The 17,584-nt window shown below is 39.3% G+C and overlaps 1 protein-coding gene across 3 annotated transcripts in view; it reads right to left on the reverse strand.

The window, feature by feature from the left end:
- The window catches only part of ARHGEF3 (Rho guanine nucleotide exchange factor 3), a gene marked incomplete at both ends in the record, with an annotated part of 113,313 nt that overhangs the window by 21,123 nt on the left and 74,606 nt on the right, over nucleotides 1-17,584 (reverse strand). Inside the window, one exon of one of the 3 annotated variants that reach the window (XM_079540286.1) lies at nucleotides 9,115-9,210. The exons of the other annotated variants lie outside the window; for them this stretch is intronic. Coding sequence (XP_079396412.1) covers nucleotides 9,115-9,210 — 96 coding nt within the window. Of the gene's footprint in view, nucleotides 1-9,114; nucleotides 9,211-17,584 lie in introns of those variants that run through there. 3 annotated transcript variants of the gene reach the window in all.

Here is a 17,584-nt window from a genome sequence, read left to right on the forward strand (position 1 = left end):
ACATTCTGTACTCCTGACCAGTGAGCCACCGATTTCCTCCCAGTGAGCAGTAGAAGCAAATGTATGGCCACTGCTAGCATGATTGGTTTTCCACCTGACTCTCATCTCTTATCAGCAACTTCAACAACTACCTACAAAGCAGGGAACTGCTGCTGGGTTTGACAAACAAGGGAAAATATTTCCCTGAGGGCTCATTACACTTTGTCCTTAGCCCACGTGCAGCTCTACTGTGATTGCACCCTGTTGATTTTTCTGATTATTTTTTAAACAAATAAACTTCACCAAAGGAGTGCGCAGATTTTTTAAGTCAATGTAGAAAACAAGTGGTACGTGGAAACTTGAACAGGAACTTAGCATTTTGAAATATTAGAACTTACTCCTTCTGCCTTCAAAGGCAAACTAACCTTCTGTCAGCCCACACACAAACCAGCTGATATTGGCAATGCTCACTGAAGGCAGCTTACTAATGTCAATGTCACTGGAGTTCAAGGACTTCCAGAACCAACAGGCTCTCAGATAAGTACCCAAGTAGCTGACTCGGGTTGACTAATTTTCCTGACATGTTACCAAAGATATGACAGGCACATTTTTTCCTTTGAATACACTGTTTGTTTGTGAACCCAGACAAACATGTATGTGAAGTATTAATTCTGTGTTTGGGAGCACTCGTTAGTGCAAAGGTTTTAATTGAAATTAGTCTCAAAGGAATTAATGCTGTTTTAAATGGGAGACTCTATAAATTGAAACAGCACAGCACCCTTTGTTTCAAACATTATTCACAAGTGGTGCCAGCAAACTAAAACAGAACCACTGTTTCAGACTTCATATTACTGGCTGAATTTCCATAGCCCTATACTTTAAAGGTTATTAGTTTTTAGTCAACTTTATAAGGGTAAGTCAACATTTGTCATGGCAGGAAGCCCAACATTATTATTTTTATTAGTCTGCTACTAGTTAAATTGGCCTAACATTAAACGGTTCTAATAAATGCCCCCAAAACTTGGAATTCAATTAAAAAAAAAACACATTCAAACTCTGTTCCACAGGATGTTATCAATATTTAACCTTCAGCACAATTTAAAAAAATGCAAACAAAGAAGGTTAAAATAGAAAAAGCAGCCTGTGTTACAACAGAGCCTCTTACTACAGCATACAACCTAAAAATAAAGCATGCCATGCAACTCACATTTTTTGTCCCTTCAGACACAGGTAAATCTAAAACATTCTCTGGAGCTATTGAAGCCAACTAGAGGCCATACTTTTTAATGCATGAAAGCACAGAAAATCTGCCTTAGCTTCACAGTATCTTAGAAATACTCTGATGAGGAAATCCTCGAACATTCATGCTTCTAAAGTTGCATGTGATGGTTAAGAGTAACAAAGTAGGCAATGCCAAAGCAGTTCCAAATAAAGTTACCATCATGCAATATGGAATTATAATCATCTACACAAACCCATCTTAAAACCTGGGAGACGTGTCACACTAATAAAACATCAGCATCACAAAAGGTTTCTAGGTGAGTCCAGTAAATAGATATACGAAGGCAACCTGACCAGTCAATAAAATCACGTGTAACAGCCCTAAAACTTCCAGTGTTCCCTCACATTCACAAGGCTCCACCACCTGCGCTCTCAGATGGAATCAGAAAAAGGTTTACTCCTCCCCTGCCAGTCCCCACAAGAACAGCCAGCAAATGAAGTAAAATCCAGAGACATTTTGTTTTAGTCAGCACTACAGAGAGCACGTGAACTTACAGGTCAGGTACAAGGAAAAGCCGTATAGAAAAGTGATGTATTCTCAGCTGCAAGGTACAGTTTGCATCAGCCATCGTGTGCACTATCAAGGACTGGCTCCATCCTACAGACAGGCTGCTATCATTTGCCACCAGCCCTCTGGTTGCGTTTGCCAAATTGTGAGACAGAACCACTGCAGTGTCAGCAGCACAGGGCCAAGTTGTGCCCAGCTATACTGACTGATAACTCATTTGTCTGCAAAATCCAGAAATCAATTCACCTACCAGCATATAGGAAACGAAGGCAAATTAACAGAGGAACTTCACACTGAGGTAAATTAACATAAGTTACAGAAATTCTGGGAAACCCAGTCAACTAACATTGTCTCCATTTAAAGCTGCTCGTACAGACTAAGACCTCTGGAACAAGCTGGATATGAAGCCAGACTGGCAGTTAAGAAGCAGACATGTTACAAAAGGGTACTGCAAGGAACCATAAAAGCAAGCTGTTGCTTCAAGCTGACGTTGAGCAGAGCAGATCAGCAATTCCACATGCGGTGGTTTGATGTTTCCATGCTTAGCTGACTGCAATTATGCTGCACACGAACGTGAAATACATCAGAACTACGACTTGCTAATGTATCATTAAAAATGAAAAGAAAACAGTATAGACATTTATGAAGATCAAAGAAAATTTGTGTCCTGCAATTTGTCTCAAAATCTTTTGGCCATTCTGGCTCCATGTCTGTTTCTGATGTTAGCAATGTGCCACAGCCAGGGTTACCTTCCTGCACTCCCCTGTATAGGTTAAACATGGTAACGAGCCCAAGTTCAGCCCTATTCAGCTGCATGTCCCTGTACTGAGGGTATTCGGGTCCAACAACAGGCAGGCTGCAGGCAGCCCTAAGTCCTAGGGCTAAGATTTCTGCCATGCAGGAGATGTTAGTGGACAATGGACAAATTAGAACATCCTGGAGATGCAAAAGAATTCTGAGCCACTGTTTCAGTGTTTAAAGCCTAAATCTAGGCATTGTATTGGGTCCTGAATACACAGACAAGAGACAATCCTTACCCCTAAAGAAATGTCTTTGTTTCCATGACTTCAAGACACCTTTTTCTTTGTTTAGTTTTCTGGCTGCTGATGGTTGTACAATTATTACAACTCAAGGTTGAAGAAAGAAGAACAAATTTTCTAACCATGTAGCAGTACTTAGATAGCTAGCACATCTGTCTCCATCCCTTGTTTGTGGTTATGAAAAACATTTGTGTTTAAATGAGAAAACTAATCCTGATCATGAGTCTTTTCTCTGCATGCTTACAAGCCTCAAGGGATATGAGATTACTGCAAGTTAAGGAAGTCATTTTTGAGGGATCTCCTTGTCAAAATACTGAAAGTACATCTTGAACTTCTTGAACAGCTCTTGAACCACTTCTGCTTCTCTCTAACTGTGCTTTTTCTGTCCTTAACCGCAAGCAGCATTCACTTTGATGTTGTTCAAGATGCTCAAAAGCTTTCACGGCCCTACTGGGGACATGAAATTTTATCTTAACCAGACTGATCTTTCTGTACATAAACTATGCAATTCCAAGCAAATACGGTACTTCACAACTCTTCCCTGACATCCCCCCCAGTTTAAGTAAGTTTGTTAACTATATAAGCTTTCTTTTTAAAATCATTTAGAACGCTTAACTACAGATTAGCTTAAGAATTACCGAGAAGGAACAGTATGGTATTTCAAAGACTTCTCGCAACTCATACAGCTGGCTTCCTTGTGATGAAGAGAAGATTAAATGGAAAGAGTAAAAAATAATGAAATTGAATAATATTACAGATTTAAAATACACAGACATATAGAAGAGGAGTAATTCATTAAACAGACAAAATTCTGCAGCAATCCCAGGAGCAGGTATCTTGCCTTGTTCATTTTGTTTACCTTTGCAAAGCAAAAGATTTTGTTGTTTGCAGAAGCAAATACCTTTTAAGATCAAAAAGGAAATACAACATACCAAACATGGTCACTGAAAAACAACACAGACTTCTACAGAAAGAGAGACACTTCACTTTTTGTTTTTCCTAGTATTTTATAGACAAATTCAGATATGTATATTTTTGTATATACATAGAACCATTAAAACAAACATATTATTTATTTAGGAACTGTAATTTAACCTTTGTAAAAAACAGCCTCTGATCTTCTGATGTTCTTAATCGAAATTACCCACAATAATTCACTCTTTTGGGCAACATCAACAAGTTATCTTTTCGTGCTGTTACATTCCCGAGTCAGAGTCAGCTACTAAAAACTAATTATTTGAAGACAACAAAGTTACTGACAGTAGTAACTATTCTAACGGCCATTTTATGGCATACAATTGTATTCCTCACAATTTTGCATTTCCAATGAAGAATCAAGAATCAGACTTCCTTATGTTCCTGATCACACATTAAGTGAGAATTCCAGCACTCAAGGTTAGATTTTCCTGCCTGAATTCTTTAGCCTTACCGGGTTATCACTGTTCCCACTCCTTTAGGAACATCCAAACAGAAACTGAATAATCAGCTACAGCCACTTGATACAACTTCGTCATGCAAAAGAATGAAACTGTATTTCGCAAAGCATCAAGGGAAGACTGTAGAGCAGGCTCTACTCAAGCTTCCTACATTCATGCCATACCCACATTACAGATGATGTTGGACTGCCCAGTTCTAGAAGAAAATAATTGCAAAATTTAACATTCCCTTGCTGAAGATATTAAAAGAAAGAAATACAAAAATCCATTATCTCATTAACCTGGAAATGATTATTTTGTGTCACACTGTTTACAAGCCTTGACTGATTCTATTCAAAGTTCATTCATATTCTTATTTTGTAGAATCACAGAACCATTAAGGTTGGAAAAGACCATGAAGGTCATCTAAGTGCACGCGCTGACCCACCCCCACCATGCCAACAACCACATCCCTCAGTGCCTCAACCCCACAGTTCTGGGACACCCCCAGGGACGGTGACTCCACCACCCCTGTGCAGCTGTGCCACTGCATCACCACCCTTTCCGAGAATCATGTTTTCCTAATACCCAACCTGAACCTCCCCCAGCACAACACAAGGCCATTACCTCTCCAGTAGCGGCATGGATGATGCGTGCCATGCAATATTACAGGTACTACTAAACACCTCATGCTACTAACTCAATTCTGTTAAATTTGGTAGGCGAGGAATAGCTCAGCTGATTCTATTCAAAGTTCATTCACGTGTGATTAAATCCAACATTCTACCTTTTTTGCCCTTTTTTCTGAAGACTTGTAAAAAGAGATGTAAAACAACTGTGAAAAGCTTCCCTTCATCTCAATTACTGTGTCTATATTTGCTCAGCACATAATTTTTTTTAGTTTTCTCAGAGTACTCAAGATTACCAGCTCATCATTCCCTTAAAACTTAATTAAACTGAATTAGACTCATTGGAGATCTAATTTTGTTTCCAGTAGCATTAGAATTTCATCAGTAGCAGAATGACACATCAGAAGACACATCAATGAAAACTGTGAAATAACGTAACATTTATCATACTATCTGAAGAGCTCTCCATATTGTTCGGGTGTGTTACCTCACACAAACTCAAAGACTTGGTCGTCCAAGTCAGACAAGCATCTAAATCTCCATTTCAAATCAGTTCCTGACTATTATACAACACATTCATTATATAAACTAGTAGGCTCCAATCTCACCATAGCAAATTCTATTGCTTCAAGGATAAAAGGAAATCAGATAAGATAATCCATACTAAACTATGCTTTACAGGAACTAAAAACTGTGATTTGAAAATTGCACATGCATCTATCTGCAGAACATCGGCTGTACCATCATTATGCTACTGTCATCATCCCAGAAGACTGTGTTCCTATAGGAAGCCATTCGACTTAAATGAATTACCAGTACTACTGTATTGGTGAGCTCCATAACGTGCCTGATTTTGGTCCAACATCTGCACTTAGGCACAGTTATTCCCAAACACGATTCCAGACTTCACATTATGAAGAACGTGCAGTTTTATGTATTTCTTCTTAAGTTCACAGATACTAACTGGGTTGCTTCCAAGCATGACAGACAAAATATCTTTAACGCCATCTCTCTCATTACATTTAGCTAAAATTGAGGCAGTCTGCAGTACTTACTGGCTCTGTGCCTCAGCTTTTTAGAAATATATGCCCAGTTTATCAATTTTGTATAGGAAACTAATTAAAAGTTGTCTTTGAACACCATACTCACCATACAAAGATCTCATATGACCATTCAAAACCACAGTATATTAGGTGCCCAGGTGGTACTGGGAGTCCAATTAACCTTACCAACATCCATGAAATAAAAAGCCATGGCACAGTTTGCAGTGTCATTGTGCAGGTGAACAACTAAGCTTGACTTCTGCCGAACTCCTCTACTTCATTAGGCTGAAACTTTTGAGAGCTGTTATTGGTTTTTTTCTTCTTCCACCATTTCTTCTGAATGGATCTATATTCAGCATCTTTCTCTAGTTGTATATTGTCAGAGCACATGCTTCACCATTAAGTCTCACACATGAATAGGCACTCTGGTGAGCTTACAGAATATTCCTCGTGTGTCACTTCTCTGATATTAAACGGTATGAAATTATTCAAAAGATATACTGAAAAGCATTAGAAAGGAAACTTCATTCCCAGTTTCACGTAGCTGTTTGCCTCACACCCTAAAATACACAATTAGAACTCCCAATCTCACCCTGTAATTGTGTTTGTCACTCCCCTGCTGCCCATTCAGCACTTGGGCTTCACTGTTGCCCTTAAAGGGGCTGATAAGGAAGCTTGCTATAGCTGCTGAAACAGCAGACAGTACATCACAGGAAAGGATGTGGGTTTGATTTTTTATTTATTTTTTTAATATCTTAAAGCAAGCAAATTTCAGTTTTGTCAATTCTTCACTTTTGTCATACAAAAAGATGGAAAAACCCAACACCTCAGTACCATTTGCACTTAAAATTGCACTACAGTATTTTTCTGTGAGAAACGCAATGTTGGCCTTACTCTGCTTTCTGTGTTAACTCATTCCTCAGGCACCGCAGAGTTTTGCTGCCCTTACGCAGTGTTCAGAGAGAAATGTGATAGCAGGTACCAGAGGCTTTTCTCTGATTCCAGATTTTTACTGTTCCCATACATTGCAGACATTTTATTAGTCACTACTTTGCAACTGGGGAACTTCTACAGAATTTATGCTGAAGAAGAACTGTGGCTTAAAGAACACTGTAAGCAGGAAACCTCTGTTCTGTTTTCTGCTGCTAAGCCATTCCTCAGAAACACCTCAGTTTTCCACTGCTGCTCTACACCCAAAGTCTAACAGAAAAGAAACAATCCATCACCAGTAAGCTTCTGCTTGCTACTCAGAGACCTTCAGCTGGAAATGTGACATTTCAACAGTACTGATAAATATGCACATTTTTTGCCAGCCTTCATTAAAAAATAATGGAGTTACATTACATACAAGCTCAAGGTTTTTGCTGAATTTCACAAGAAATATTTAAAAGTCACAAATTCTGACTTAAAACCAAAACACAACAGGCACAGAGCAGAAAATACGTTCTATTCCACGTGACAAAACGTATACATATTAGGTTATTAATTAATCAACCAACCTCCCATGTTAATAACTAAAATGGTTTTCAAAAGGTAGGTTTCATTGGCCAGAAATTCACAACTTACACACAGCAAGTTAGCTTCCTGGTGTAGTAACACAGAACTGTGTTAGGAGGCGCCCAATAGCTTTCTCTTAATTACTAAAGGGTGCAGGAGAAGCTTAACATTTTATTTGGAGATGAGAATTCTCCCCACAGCAGACAGACTGTGAGCAAACAGACTGCATGCATCTATCCTTACAATTCCTTCCCTGAAGTGCATTTATTTTTGCTTCCTTAGGAAAAAATTTTGAGTGGCTGATACAGACAAACAAAAGTGTTTAAAAGTTCATTTCTCAAAAAAGAAGTAGTCCAGGTACTCTCAGAAATCAGCCTGAAAGCACAGGTTGACTTTTCTTAACTATACAAAATACAAAATGAAAGGTTATAAATCCAAAACAACTGTTTGCAGGCTGTAACTTTGATTGAACACATCTGTCACACTCTGTCATGATCTGATTGATCACAATTCCTCATGCTCTAAGTTTTGAGATTTTCTCTATGAAATTTGACTACACTTAAGCTGCCCTTCCAAGCTGTAAAGGAACACTGTCTTTCCATCTGACAATTCTATTCATTCACTAAAAGAAAAAAGGAAAAAAAAAAAAAGGCTTTATGCACTGAAAGATAAAAACCATATTTCTTAAATAGTACTTAGGAAAACCAGTACCTTAAATGAACTGTTCAGTGCTTACCAACCTGAGCTTTACATGAAAGCACACAATCACAATCAAGGTGCAAAATTCCAAGAGTACAGATGATAAAATTTGAATTTTATTAATAGCATGAATTAAAATCCTTTATATAGAAGTACACAGAAAAGCAAGAGTGCAGAGTCTTACTAGTTCCTGGCTTAAACAAGGGCACTTGGCTTATGTTACATTCAACTGCTAAAGGTAATTAAATTTTGATGTAGTTGTATTAAATGCACTCAGTGTAGTAAGTTGTCAAGTTACTCAGCAACCAAGACTAATGTAAAAGCTAGATACTTCAGCGACAAAAACTTTCAGAAGGAAGTTTGCTTTCCTCCAGCACAGTTAGACTCACTAAGGTCACTTCTCTTTCCGTAGCAGAGCACAGAGCAAACTAAACACCAACCTAAATACTGAAGTCTTGCACGAACACTGCTCCTTGAAAGTCTCCACCGTTTATGAGAATTTTGCAAGCAAGCTGAGCGTTGGTTAATGAGTAAGTTATTTCGTGTCACGTTAAAGGACTTCATTTTGAGAGAGTAGAAAACCTGCTGATACAGCAGGGTTTGGTTAGCCATGCAGATGGATTAATTTCTTGCTTTACTTCTGATGGGGAAAAGACAAATGAAGTGCTCTAAAACACTGTTTTCCAGATTCCTCCACTGTCAAAAAAATATAACTGGTTCTCGTGTACATTTCACGACCTGTAAGTAATGCTTAGTAATATACACATAACTTACTTCAGGCAATGTATCTAAAATAGACATTTATCAACTAGTCCCCTAAAAGACTGCCTTCACTTTCTTAAAGCGACAGATGAGAAGATCTAGACCCCTTACTCCTTGTCTTATTCCAATGTCTAGAGAAAGCAGCAAGGAAGCCAGCACCACGCACAGCAGCCATTCCCACGCACACCGGTCTCCCCAAAGCAAGACAGCGCACGCTGCAAGGCAGAACAAAGTTGCAGCCGTGCCCCAGCAGATCAGTACCTCCGTCTCTTTAGCCGGGCTGCTCGCCGCCTCCACATCCAAGGCGCAATTCGCCCTCTTGACCGAAAGGTAGAACGGGTAATCCTTGGCCACCATCGCGGCGGCGCGAGAAGCTGTTTCGGGTGTCACAGCTGATTCTGTCCGAGTCCAAACCGCGAGGACGGGGCCGAGCCGCTCAGGCTGAAGTCCCGTGGCCGGCGAAGAGCGGCAAGCAGCGGACAGCAGACGGGCACGGAAGGCGGCAGACGGCCGCCCCTCAGCACGGCCCGCCCCGCTGGGCGGGAACGGCCCCGCCGCCTCACGGAGAGGCGGAGCTGCGCGAGCTGCCGCGCGGCGCCCAGGCACCCGCCGGGCCGAGGGGGCAGTGGCCGGGTTGCTTTTTCTCTCGGCTAAGCTGTAGTTCCTTAAGGACGCAGCAGCACTCTTAACACATATCATAAGCTGAAATTTCAACCTGGCCTTGCTGCTTGCTTGTCGTGGAGTAAAGGGAATTTTATTATTGACCTGCTGTTGGGCTTTCTTAACAGTTGAGTACCAGACAGAACTTCACGGCAGCTAATAGCTCTCCCGAGTGCCCGTGCACTCAGGTCTCACAGCACAGTTTGCATTCCTGTGGATGGCAGAGGCATCCGCACCCTGCAGATGTTTGCTCCACTCTCTCGGGTCTTGCTGTGCATTTCTTCTGTTTGCCCACATTGTTGCTTCTTCCTGTCTGGCAAGCAGCAGTTTGTTCCCTGTGTTTTTAAAGTTACACTGCTATTGTTCAGCCCAGGAGCTCCCATACCCACACCCCTCATCGTAACCAGCTGAGGGAGTGGAAAACACCTCTGCAGAACATGGTACACAGGGCCTTCCCGTGGAGCCAGGTACACTGTGCATGGGATGCCTTTCTCAGGACAAAGGTAGTGAAACCTTCCTGAAAGAGAGAGGAAGGGCTGTGGGCCCTGTCTGTAATACAAACAAAAGTAAATGGAAGACAAGGAAAAGGAAACTGTGACGAGGAAGCTGGCTGGAGAAGGAGGGAAGGATATTTTCAGCCAAAAGGAAGCAGCACAGCTGAGAATAACTTTAAAGTCCAAAAGAATTAGCAGTGTTTTTAAAGGTAGAGATATGATGGATCCTGCTTTACAAGCATTTATTTTCCCAAACGTTGTTAATCAGGTAGCAATACCTTTAGAAGCTTATTCAAATATGGCAGACTCACATCGATGCTTCCTTTGACTTCAACATCCCAAGCACACACAATGTTTATCACGACTTTCCCAGACCTTTTCAGGAGCAACCACAATAGAGCCTGAGATGGTCACCTCTTAAGCAGATGTCTCCCTGTTTTGTAGTAATCTGCTCAGAAAAACAAACAAAAGCCCAAAACAACCCACAGCACGCACCAGTCTCCCAAGCCTCTACTTCCTGGAAAAAAAAAAAAAAGTCAGAAGAAAATTAGCACAAGTTCAGTATGTCCAAATTTCACTAGAAAAAGGACTGAAGTGATGAGCAGTACTGCTCTCCCCATCTCCAAAGTGCTAAGGGAGGACCAGACAAGGCTCACTGGAAGCAGCAGTGTTGATGTAAAACAGGGAATGATTTCTCACTACATCGAATCCAAGAAAAAAAAAAAAAAAAAAAAAAAAAAAAAAGGAAGAACAGAATAAACTGCATGGTAGCACATCTGGAGAAAAAAAATGAGCCAATTCTTCACATTATGTACAGTTTTCAAGTTACATGCAGTGCACATATTTGTCACAACATGTTGCTGCCAAGAAAGTTTCTCAGCCACAAGTTACTGGTTACTGCAACAGTATTTTAGGAAACAACCTGTCACGGTATTTTCTTTTTCACACTCCTCCCTAAGAAACCACTGTTTACCACCACTGGAGAATTGATACTAGGCTAGACTGATCAAAGTTGTCACCCCATTATTCTTTATTTTTCATAAGATATGAAAAGAATTTTATTTTGGTGAAAATTACTTGTCTCAGCTATATGCTTCTGAAAACACAAACAGTTTTCATCCACATGAATGAAACTCTCATCTTCAGTGTGACATCCAGGGGATATTTCTCCTATGAGCACAATCCATTTGACAGTTTCTCCTTACATTTCAAACACATCAAAACACCAATACACACAGGTTTCTTAAGGTGGCCAGAACCTCCCGAGAACACTGCAGCAGCTGTGCAGCCATTCACACCCAGGAAGTCTTGCTTTCAAATACCATCTGTGTATGCTTGTTTATGCAAGTATATGCTAAGACCATTTTAGAAATCAGCTTCACTTAGATCAGAAAAAAAAAAGCCTTCAGGGCATGCCCTCAAACCTTTCTAGTCCTGTCATATTCTTCACAGCGTAAAGAGCACTTCACACAGGGCAGGACTCTATTGGCTTGGAGGCTGAAATAACAAACATGCAAAAAAAAGAAAAAAAAAAGCGATGCCATCTTTCATCTTTTTATGATTAATCAGGCCAGTGCACTTTGTTACAGCTAAGAATTCTTGAGAAACAAGAGAAAAGTCTATTTTAAGAGGAATACAATTAACAGCTAGAAATAGGCAGGACCAATAAATTCCAGGGTAAGAAGCACCTAAAGCACTATAACTTCCATGAACACCTAAAACAGGATTCATTAGAAAGTTTGCATGCTCTACTAGTAGAGCTGGTTCAGAACTGAAATTTGGACTGAAAGTTCATTGACGCACCTAACTTTGTAAGCATCATACTTTCTGATGGAATTACCTAACAGGACAATTCAAGCAATCCTCTCATAAAATCATCCAGAAAACGTTTGTTTTTCTTTGCTTATAACCCTTTTATTTTTCTTTTTTTTTTCCTCTGTTCAAGTAAGTTACCACCACTGACCTGGTCCAGGACTAAAGCTCACTGCTAAAATTGTTCACACCACTGATTTTATTTAGTTTCTTCATGTAGTCAAAGCCAAATACTAACGTATATATTGCAAAAGCATCTGTCTGTACAACAAAGTCCTTTGAAACATTTAAGTTTTAAACCCTTAAAAATATCCTCACAATATGCCCAGAATTCCTTTTAATCCTACATTAATCTTCAAGATTCATACAGCTTTGATCAGAAACTTGAAAATTAAAGTACTGTTGTTAAAAGATTTCACAAAGGATACAAAATACAATGGCAGAAGAGCAAAAACAAGAAAAGAAATCTTGATTCCTTCTAAGCAGTGTTTAAGTCACCATTATGCTCAACAGCAATAAAAGACTGAAACATTTAATCTAAACATCTAAGTAGGAGAAAGCCAAATGAGTGAAGCACCTTTATCCAAGGGCTTTAAGGAGTTCAATGGAACATGAAATCATCAGTCAAAGCTGAACTCAGCCCTTGGAAGAAAACACACAAATAGATTGTTTACACTCTGGGGTTGGTGATTTTGTTGTCTTGTTTAGGTTTTGTTTTAACATGATCTTTGCCAACACATTCCAACTGCCTTTGGGCAGAAATGCAGAATCTGTAATTAAACAGAAATATTTTGAAATGTCTACACCTAGATCTTGATTACCTTCTTCCTCCTCGTGCGCTAATGTGACTGCTTCCCGTCAAGAGGCAAAATTTGTTTTGACAAGTTGTTAAAAAAAATCAGTTACATGAAGTCAGCTTCTAGTAAAAAATTGTCTGCTTGGCTATCTCTGCTTTTCTTCCCTCACCCAATTTAATATCATCCTTGTTTGTTGTTTTTTTTTTTTTTCTTTTTGCCTGCAGTTGACTCTGGTACCCAAACTACAGCCTAGCCTCCATTTGCAACAATTCAGTCTTTTTTTTTTTTTTAAATTACAACAAGCAAAGATAAAAGAGAAACACAGCTAACTGTGTTTCTCCTCTGATCCATATTTGTGGCAGTTTTCATACATTTTGGATCATTTAGAAATACAGATTATGCACCTAGGCATAAATTTCACAAAGAAAGTATCTTTGTGACAAGTTCCCTGTAATAAGAATTTAATTAAAAATATAATGCTTTGAAAAGTAAAACTTATCACTATCATCTTCAGACATGACATATCCCCAACTGTTATTTTTTTTAAATAATATTAAAAACAATAAACAGTTCATTTACTTTGTTTTCAAAGCAGATGAATTTCCATATGAATATTAAGTTATCCAGTTATCTCTGAATCACCTGAAATACTACAGCCCAGCTGTCTTGCTTCATTACACTGCGTTTATGATGGCAGTAAAAGTAGGTTGCATCTCTGAACAATTCTGGCTAGGAGTGCAGAGCATTTGTGATGTGAAAAAGCTCCCCAGTCTGCACTCCATGGATTATTCTTAGAGTACAGGAATCTCATTTAGGTACCCACCAGTAGCACATGGCTTCATCAGATAAACAAAACAAAACCCACACCAACGGAAGCTGCTACTTCTAAGAGGAACAATTTCGCTAAGAACATGCAGATAAAATTTGCTACTCTAAAACAACAGGGAAGGCTAGGCAAGCTAATGCTGCACATGCACACACAGTCCTACGCTTACTGAGAAACTCTGACGCTTCTCTTCAATGCTCTCCAGCATCTCTTGAGGGTGATCATTAGCAAGCTCTCATTTCAGAAAGGAAACTATGAACACTTCCCACTCCCCTAAAAAACAATTTTGGAAGTGGTTATTTGAACAAAACAGTAAAGATGTGAATCTGCTCAGGAGCTGGAATGCAGAAACTGTGACAATGTAGTAGTTAGAAAGCATACTAAAGAGAAAAAGGTTATTTATCAGACAGCTGCACAGCTGTTCACAAAACTGCAATTTCTTCATTGCAAACACAGACTGTACACACAGTAGCAAGAATGACAATTTACTAGGTAATAAATATTGGAACAAGATCACTTGATTAAACACACTGGTGCTAAGAAATTCCAATAAAAACAGGATTACAGGATAAATGATTACCATTAAAAATCTTCTCTCAAAAACCACAGCTATAATTTTTCCAGGTGGAGTCATAATCCTGCAAAGATCAGTGCAGAACAAAGAAACACATCTCAGAGGAACATCTGACATTACAGAAGTGAAGCCCAATTTTCTATTCTGCCTGGACTCTCCATTTGAAGATTATCTTTCATATGACCCTTATTTGTGGAGCTTATGGAGTAACAAGGGGAGGAAGAAGTTAAACACTTACATTTCCTCACCGTTATCATGCTCTCTGCTTTGGGATTTGCAGCCAAGAAATCCTGCTATTTCCCCTGATTTTTTCAAGTAAAATGAAAAATAGCAGGAGCCTTCTTTGTCTTCCATTCTGGATGATTCCTATTTCAAAGAACCACCTTTATGTCGGAGTGCATTCATGTGGAACTGATGGACAGAGAGACATGATTCTCACACAGATCATCACGAGCACATTATTGTTTAAGCACACATCGTTCATTCAGCAACCTGCAGGCTTTGAAAGTAAAACACACATATGTTGTTGAAGCTTTTTCATGTAAGTGTGGAACAAGTCTGCACTGGAGACAAACGTGAAAATCTGCCAATTTCATTTTGTTTGTTTCCTGTGGTGCTTTTTTTCCCCCATCACCATGTATCTTTTGATACTACAGAAAGTACTGTGCAAGGAGTTAAAGGCATCCCTGTTAAAGGATGTTCTCTAACAATTGCCATTTGGACTGAGATAGAGACAAAAACAGAAATTTGCCTTGGGAAGACAATAAGATGTCAATTTGTAAGCTGCCTCAAATTCATATCTGACTGCTACAGTGTCTGTCTCCTGCAGCTCACGACCAACAAAGGTCCACTGAGAAAATCAGGAAGGATTCATGCTTCCCCACCCCACCACACCCAATAATGCAAACTAATTACTAAGCACAGTGGTCCCTCTGGAGGGAATGTAGAGGGTGTGGTGAGGCTGGATGAGATGACCCTTCATGATTTACGCTTGTAACAGAGCACTTGCTTGAGCTTCTCTTTCTATGCTTCCCCAGGGAAGAGCAAAAGAGGAGAGGGAGAGCATCATGCTCATTTATCTGGGTGGATTTTGAAGAGTCACACTGTAGAAGTGAATGTAAATTTGAATGTAAATGTTCTTTCCTTACACTGAAAGAGGCATTCTACATAGAGAGGAAATTACTAGGAACTATTTGTATGGTATTTAAATGGGATTAAATATAACTAAAATTCTTTTGCATATATTACAGGCATTAATGGAACAGAAATTTCTTGCCCTGCTGACTGGAGAGTTAAAGTAACAAATTTATTCATCAGACACCACTGTTTGTAATAGAAAGTGTTTACCAAGACATCACAGTAGTGGCCTTTTCTTTGTTTTGGTGAGGTTATAATAACATTTATATTACACGAATAACTCTATAATACTTAGGAAAGAGAGAATTTTACTGTATTTTGCTATTTGCATGTAAGCATATGCTTGGGTATGGACAAGAAGAAAATGAAGTAACGATTAACTATTAAGAATAACAGGAATTTTCCCCGCTCTATCAATGATTTCATACACAACATTGGCAAAAAACCACTTACTTCGTGCCTCCAACTGCAACACGTAAAGCACTGTTGGGGGTTTATGTGGTTTATTAGGCCAAATTCTATAATGGGGGAGAGGTGGAAGGAAGCAACAGAAGAACTTTCAGTTATATAGGTTCTTCTTCAGGTCAGAAATATTAGCAGCAAACAGATTGTGGCCTTCCCATTTTCCTTCTCATTTTCATTTACTCATCTGGTAGCACAAACTTTAAACCTTGTTCATCTGTCCATTTTGACATAAATTCTGCCACATTCACATCTGAGTACGATCTTCCCCATTCCTCAGAAGTTATCTAAGAATAGTCACATTCATAAAAATTCTTCACATTTTGGAGTATCATTTTGTTTCAGGCAGTGCAGTACTTAAGATACAAAGTCCAAAAAATTTTGATGACAATGGACAGTATTTTACAGTATGGCTGAGATTAATTTGCTAGTAATTTGCACTTGTAAAAGAATAACCCTCACTTCCAACAATGATAACCCTCCACTGCAACACAAAGAAATATTGACTTTTTATTGTGAGGTTTCTGCTGCTGCTTCAGTGAGCTGAATAGGTTACGGTGCCATTGGAAAAATGCTACACACTACAGTGAAGGGAAAGCACACTGGTAGAAATAAGGAGAGGACAGGAAAAAAGTTCCAAATAGTGATGCACTGTTAGCTCACCATAAGCTCTTTCACGAACTCATACCCAAAGAATACTGTCAGCATTTCAGTTTTTGGACTAAAGTTCTGGATAAACATCTTTCTTATCATTATTATTATTTTTAAACAGATCCACCTACTAATTTCCATAACAACCATGTACTGTTACTCATCTTCTGGTCAGCTATTTGTGCCAATATAACTATCTTGAAATTAAGAGAACATCTGTGTTTTCTGGATAAAAATTCTGAACACAAGCACTAAGTCTGACTTCACGCTCTCCTGAGCACAATGTAACTTCTCTAGATCACAGCCGAGGAGATGCCAGCAGCACTTCTAGACTCAAAATTAGGCAAATTAAAATTCGCCGGTACAGACTGCAAGACATGCAAGTCATTAAAGAATAACAATAATCAAACAAAGCAGTGAGACTACTGAGTGCTTTACAACCAGTAAAAAAATGTCCACTATCTCAGCTACGATAGAGCAATCTTGAACATGCCTTCTTGTATGATAAAATACTCAATGACAATCCAGTGCAGAAAGCCCCCATATTTGGTCCCAAATAGTTTTGCAGACCCCACAGTGTTTCACAATTGAAATTATCGCAGTGACTCACAAAGATAAACAAATAAATACAAACTCAGTCATCCATTTCTCATCCTTTCCTCGCGAGGGAGGAGCAAAAATACAGTATAACTTCAAAAAGAAGTGTCCTTCCAGAACCTGATAAAGCATCAACAAGCGATAGAACCTGCCTACTCCCTGCACCAAGTGCTGTACAGCTGCGTGACCCTACCGACCATGGGCCACTAGCAACAATGTGACTAATGCTTCAAAGACGCTTGAAATGGGGCACACTATCTTCAGACACCAGTAACTCACACCAGGTCAGTTTGCTTTGTTCACACCCCTTGACAAGAATCAGGGCATCAAGAAGCCCTTGGCAGAAATGTTTTGCTTTGGGTTACAAGCAGGTTTTTCTTAAGGTTACAAAGTACTATCTTCCCAAGGGAAAATAAGATGAAGTAATTCACGCTGTACAAAAGTTACTGCAGCAAGTTTTGGTTGAAACATAAAAATAGAAATAAAACAAATAGTTCTCCTGCATATCTCATTCTTAGTTCAAAAATGCTATCTATAACTTCTGAAGGCTGTCTCCTCCCTGATCAGCTTGCTGTGAATTAGTTACCAACTCATTTTGCAATCTGGCAAAAGATTGAGTGCATCCTACTTTTACATTACCTCCACTGTCACATCTGCAACCGCGTTCCACCATAAGGTGCGTTATTTCCCAACAGATGTGAATTTTAAACAAGTCCCTAAC

Source organism: Tetrao urogallus (assembly GCF_951394365.1).
Source record: "Tetrao urogallus genome assembly, chromosome: 10".
Taxonomy (NCBI): Eukaryota; Metazoa; Chordata; class Aves; order Galliformes; family Phasianidae; genus Tetrao; species Tetrao urogallus.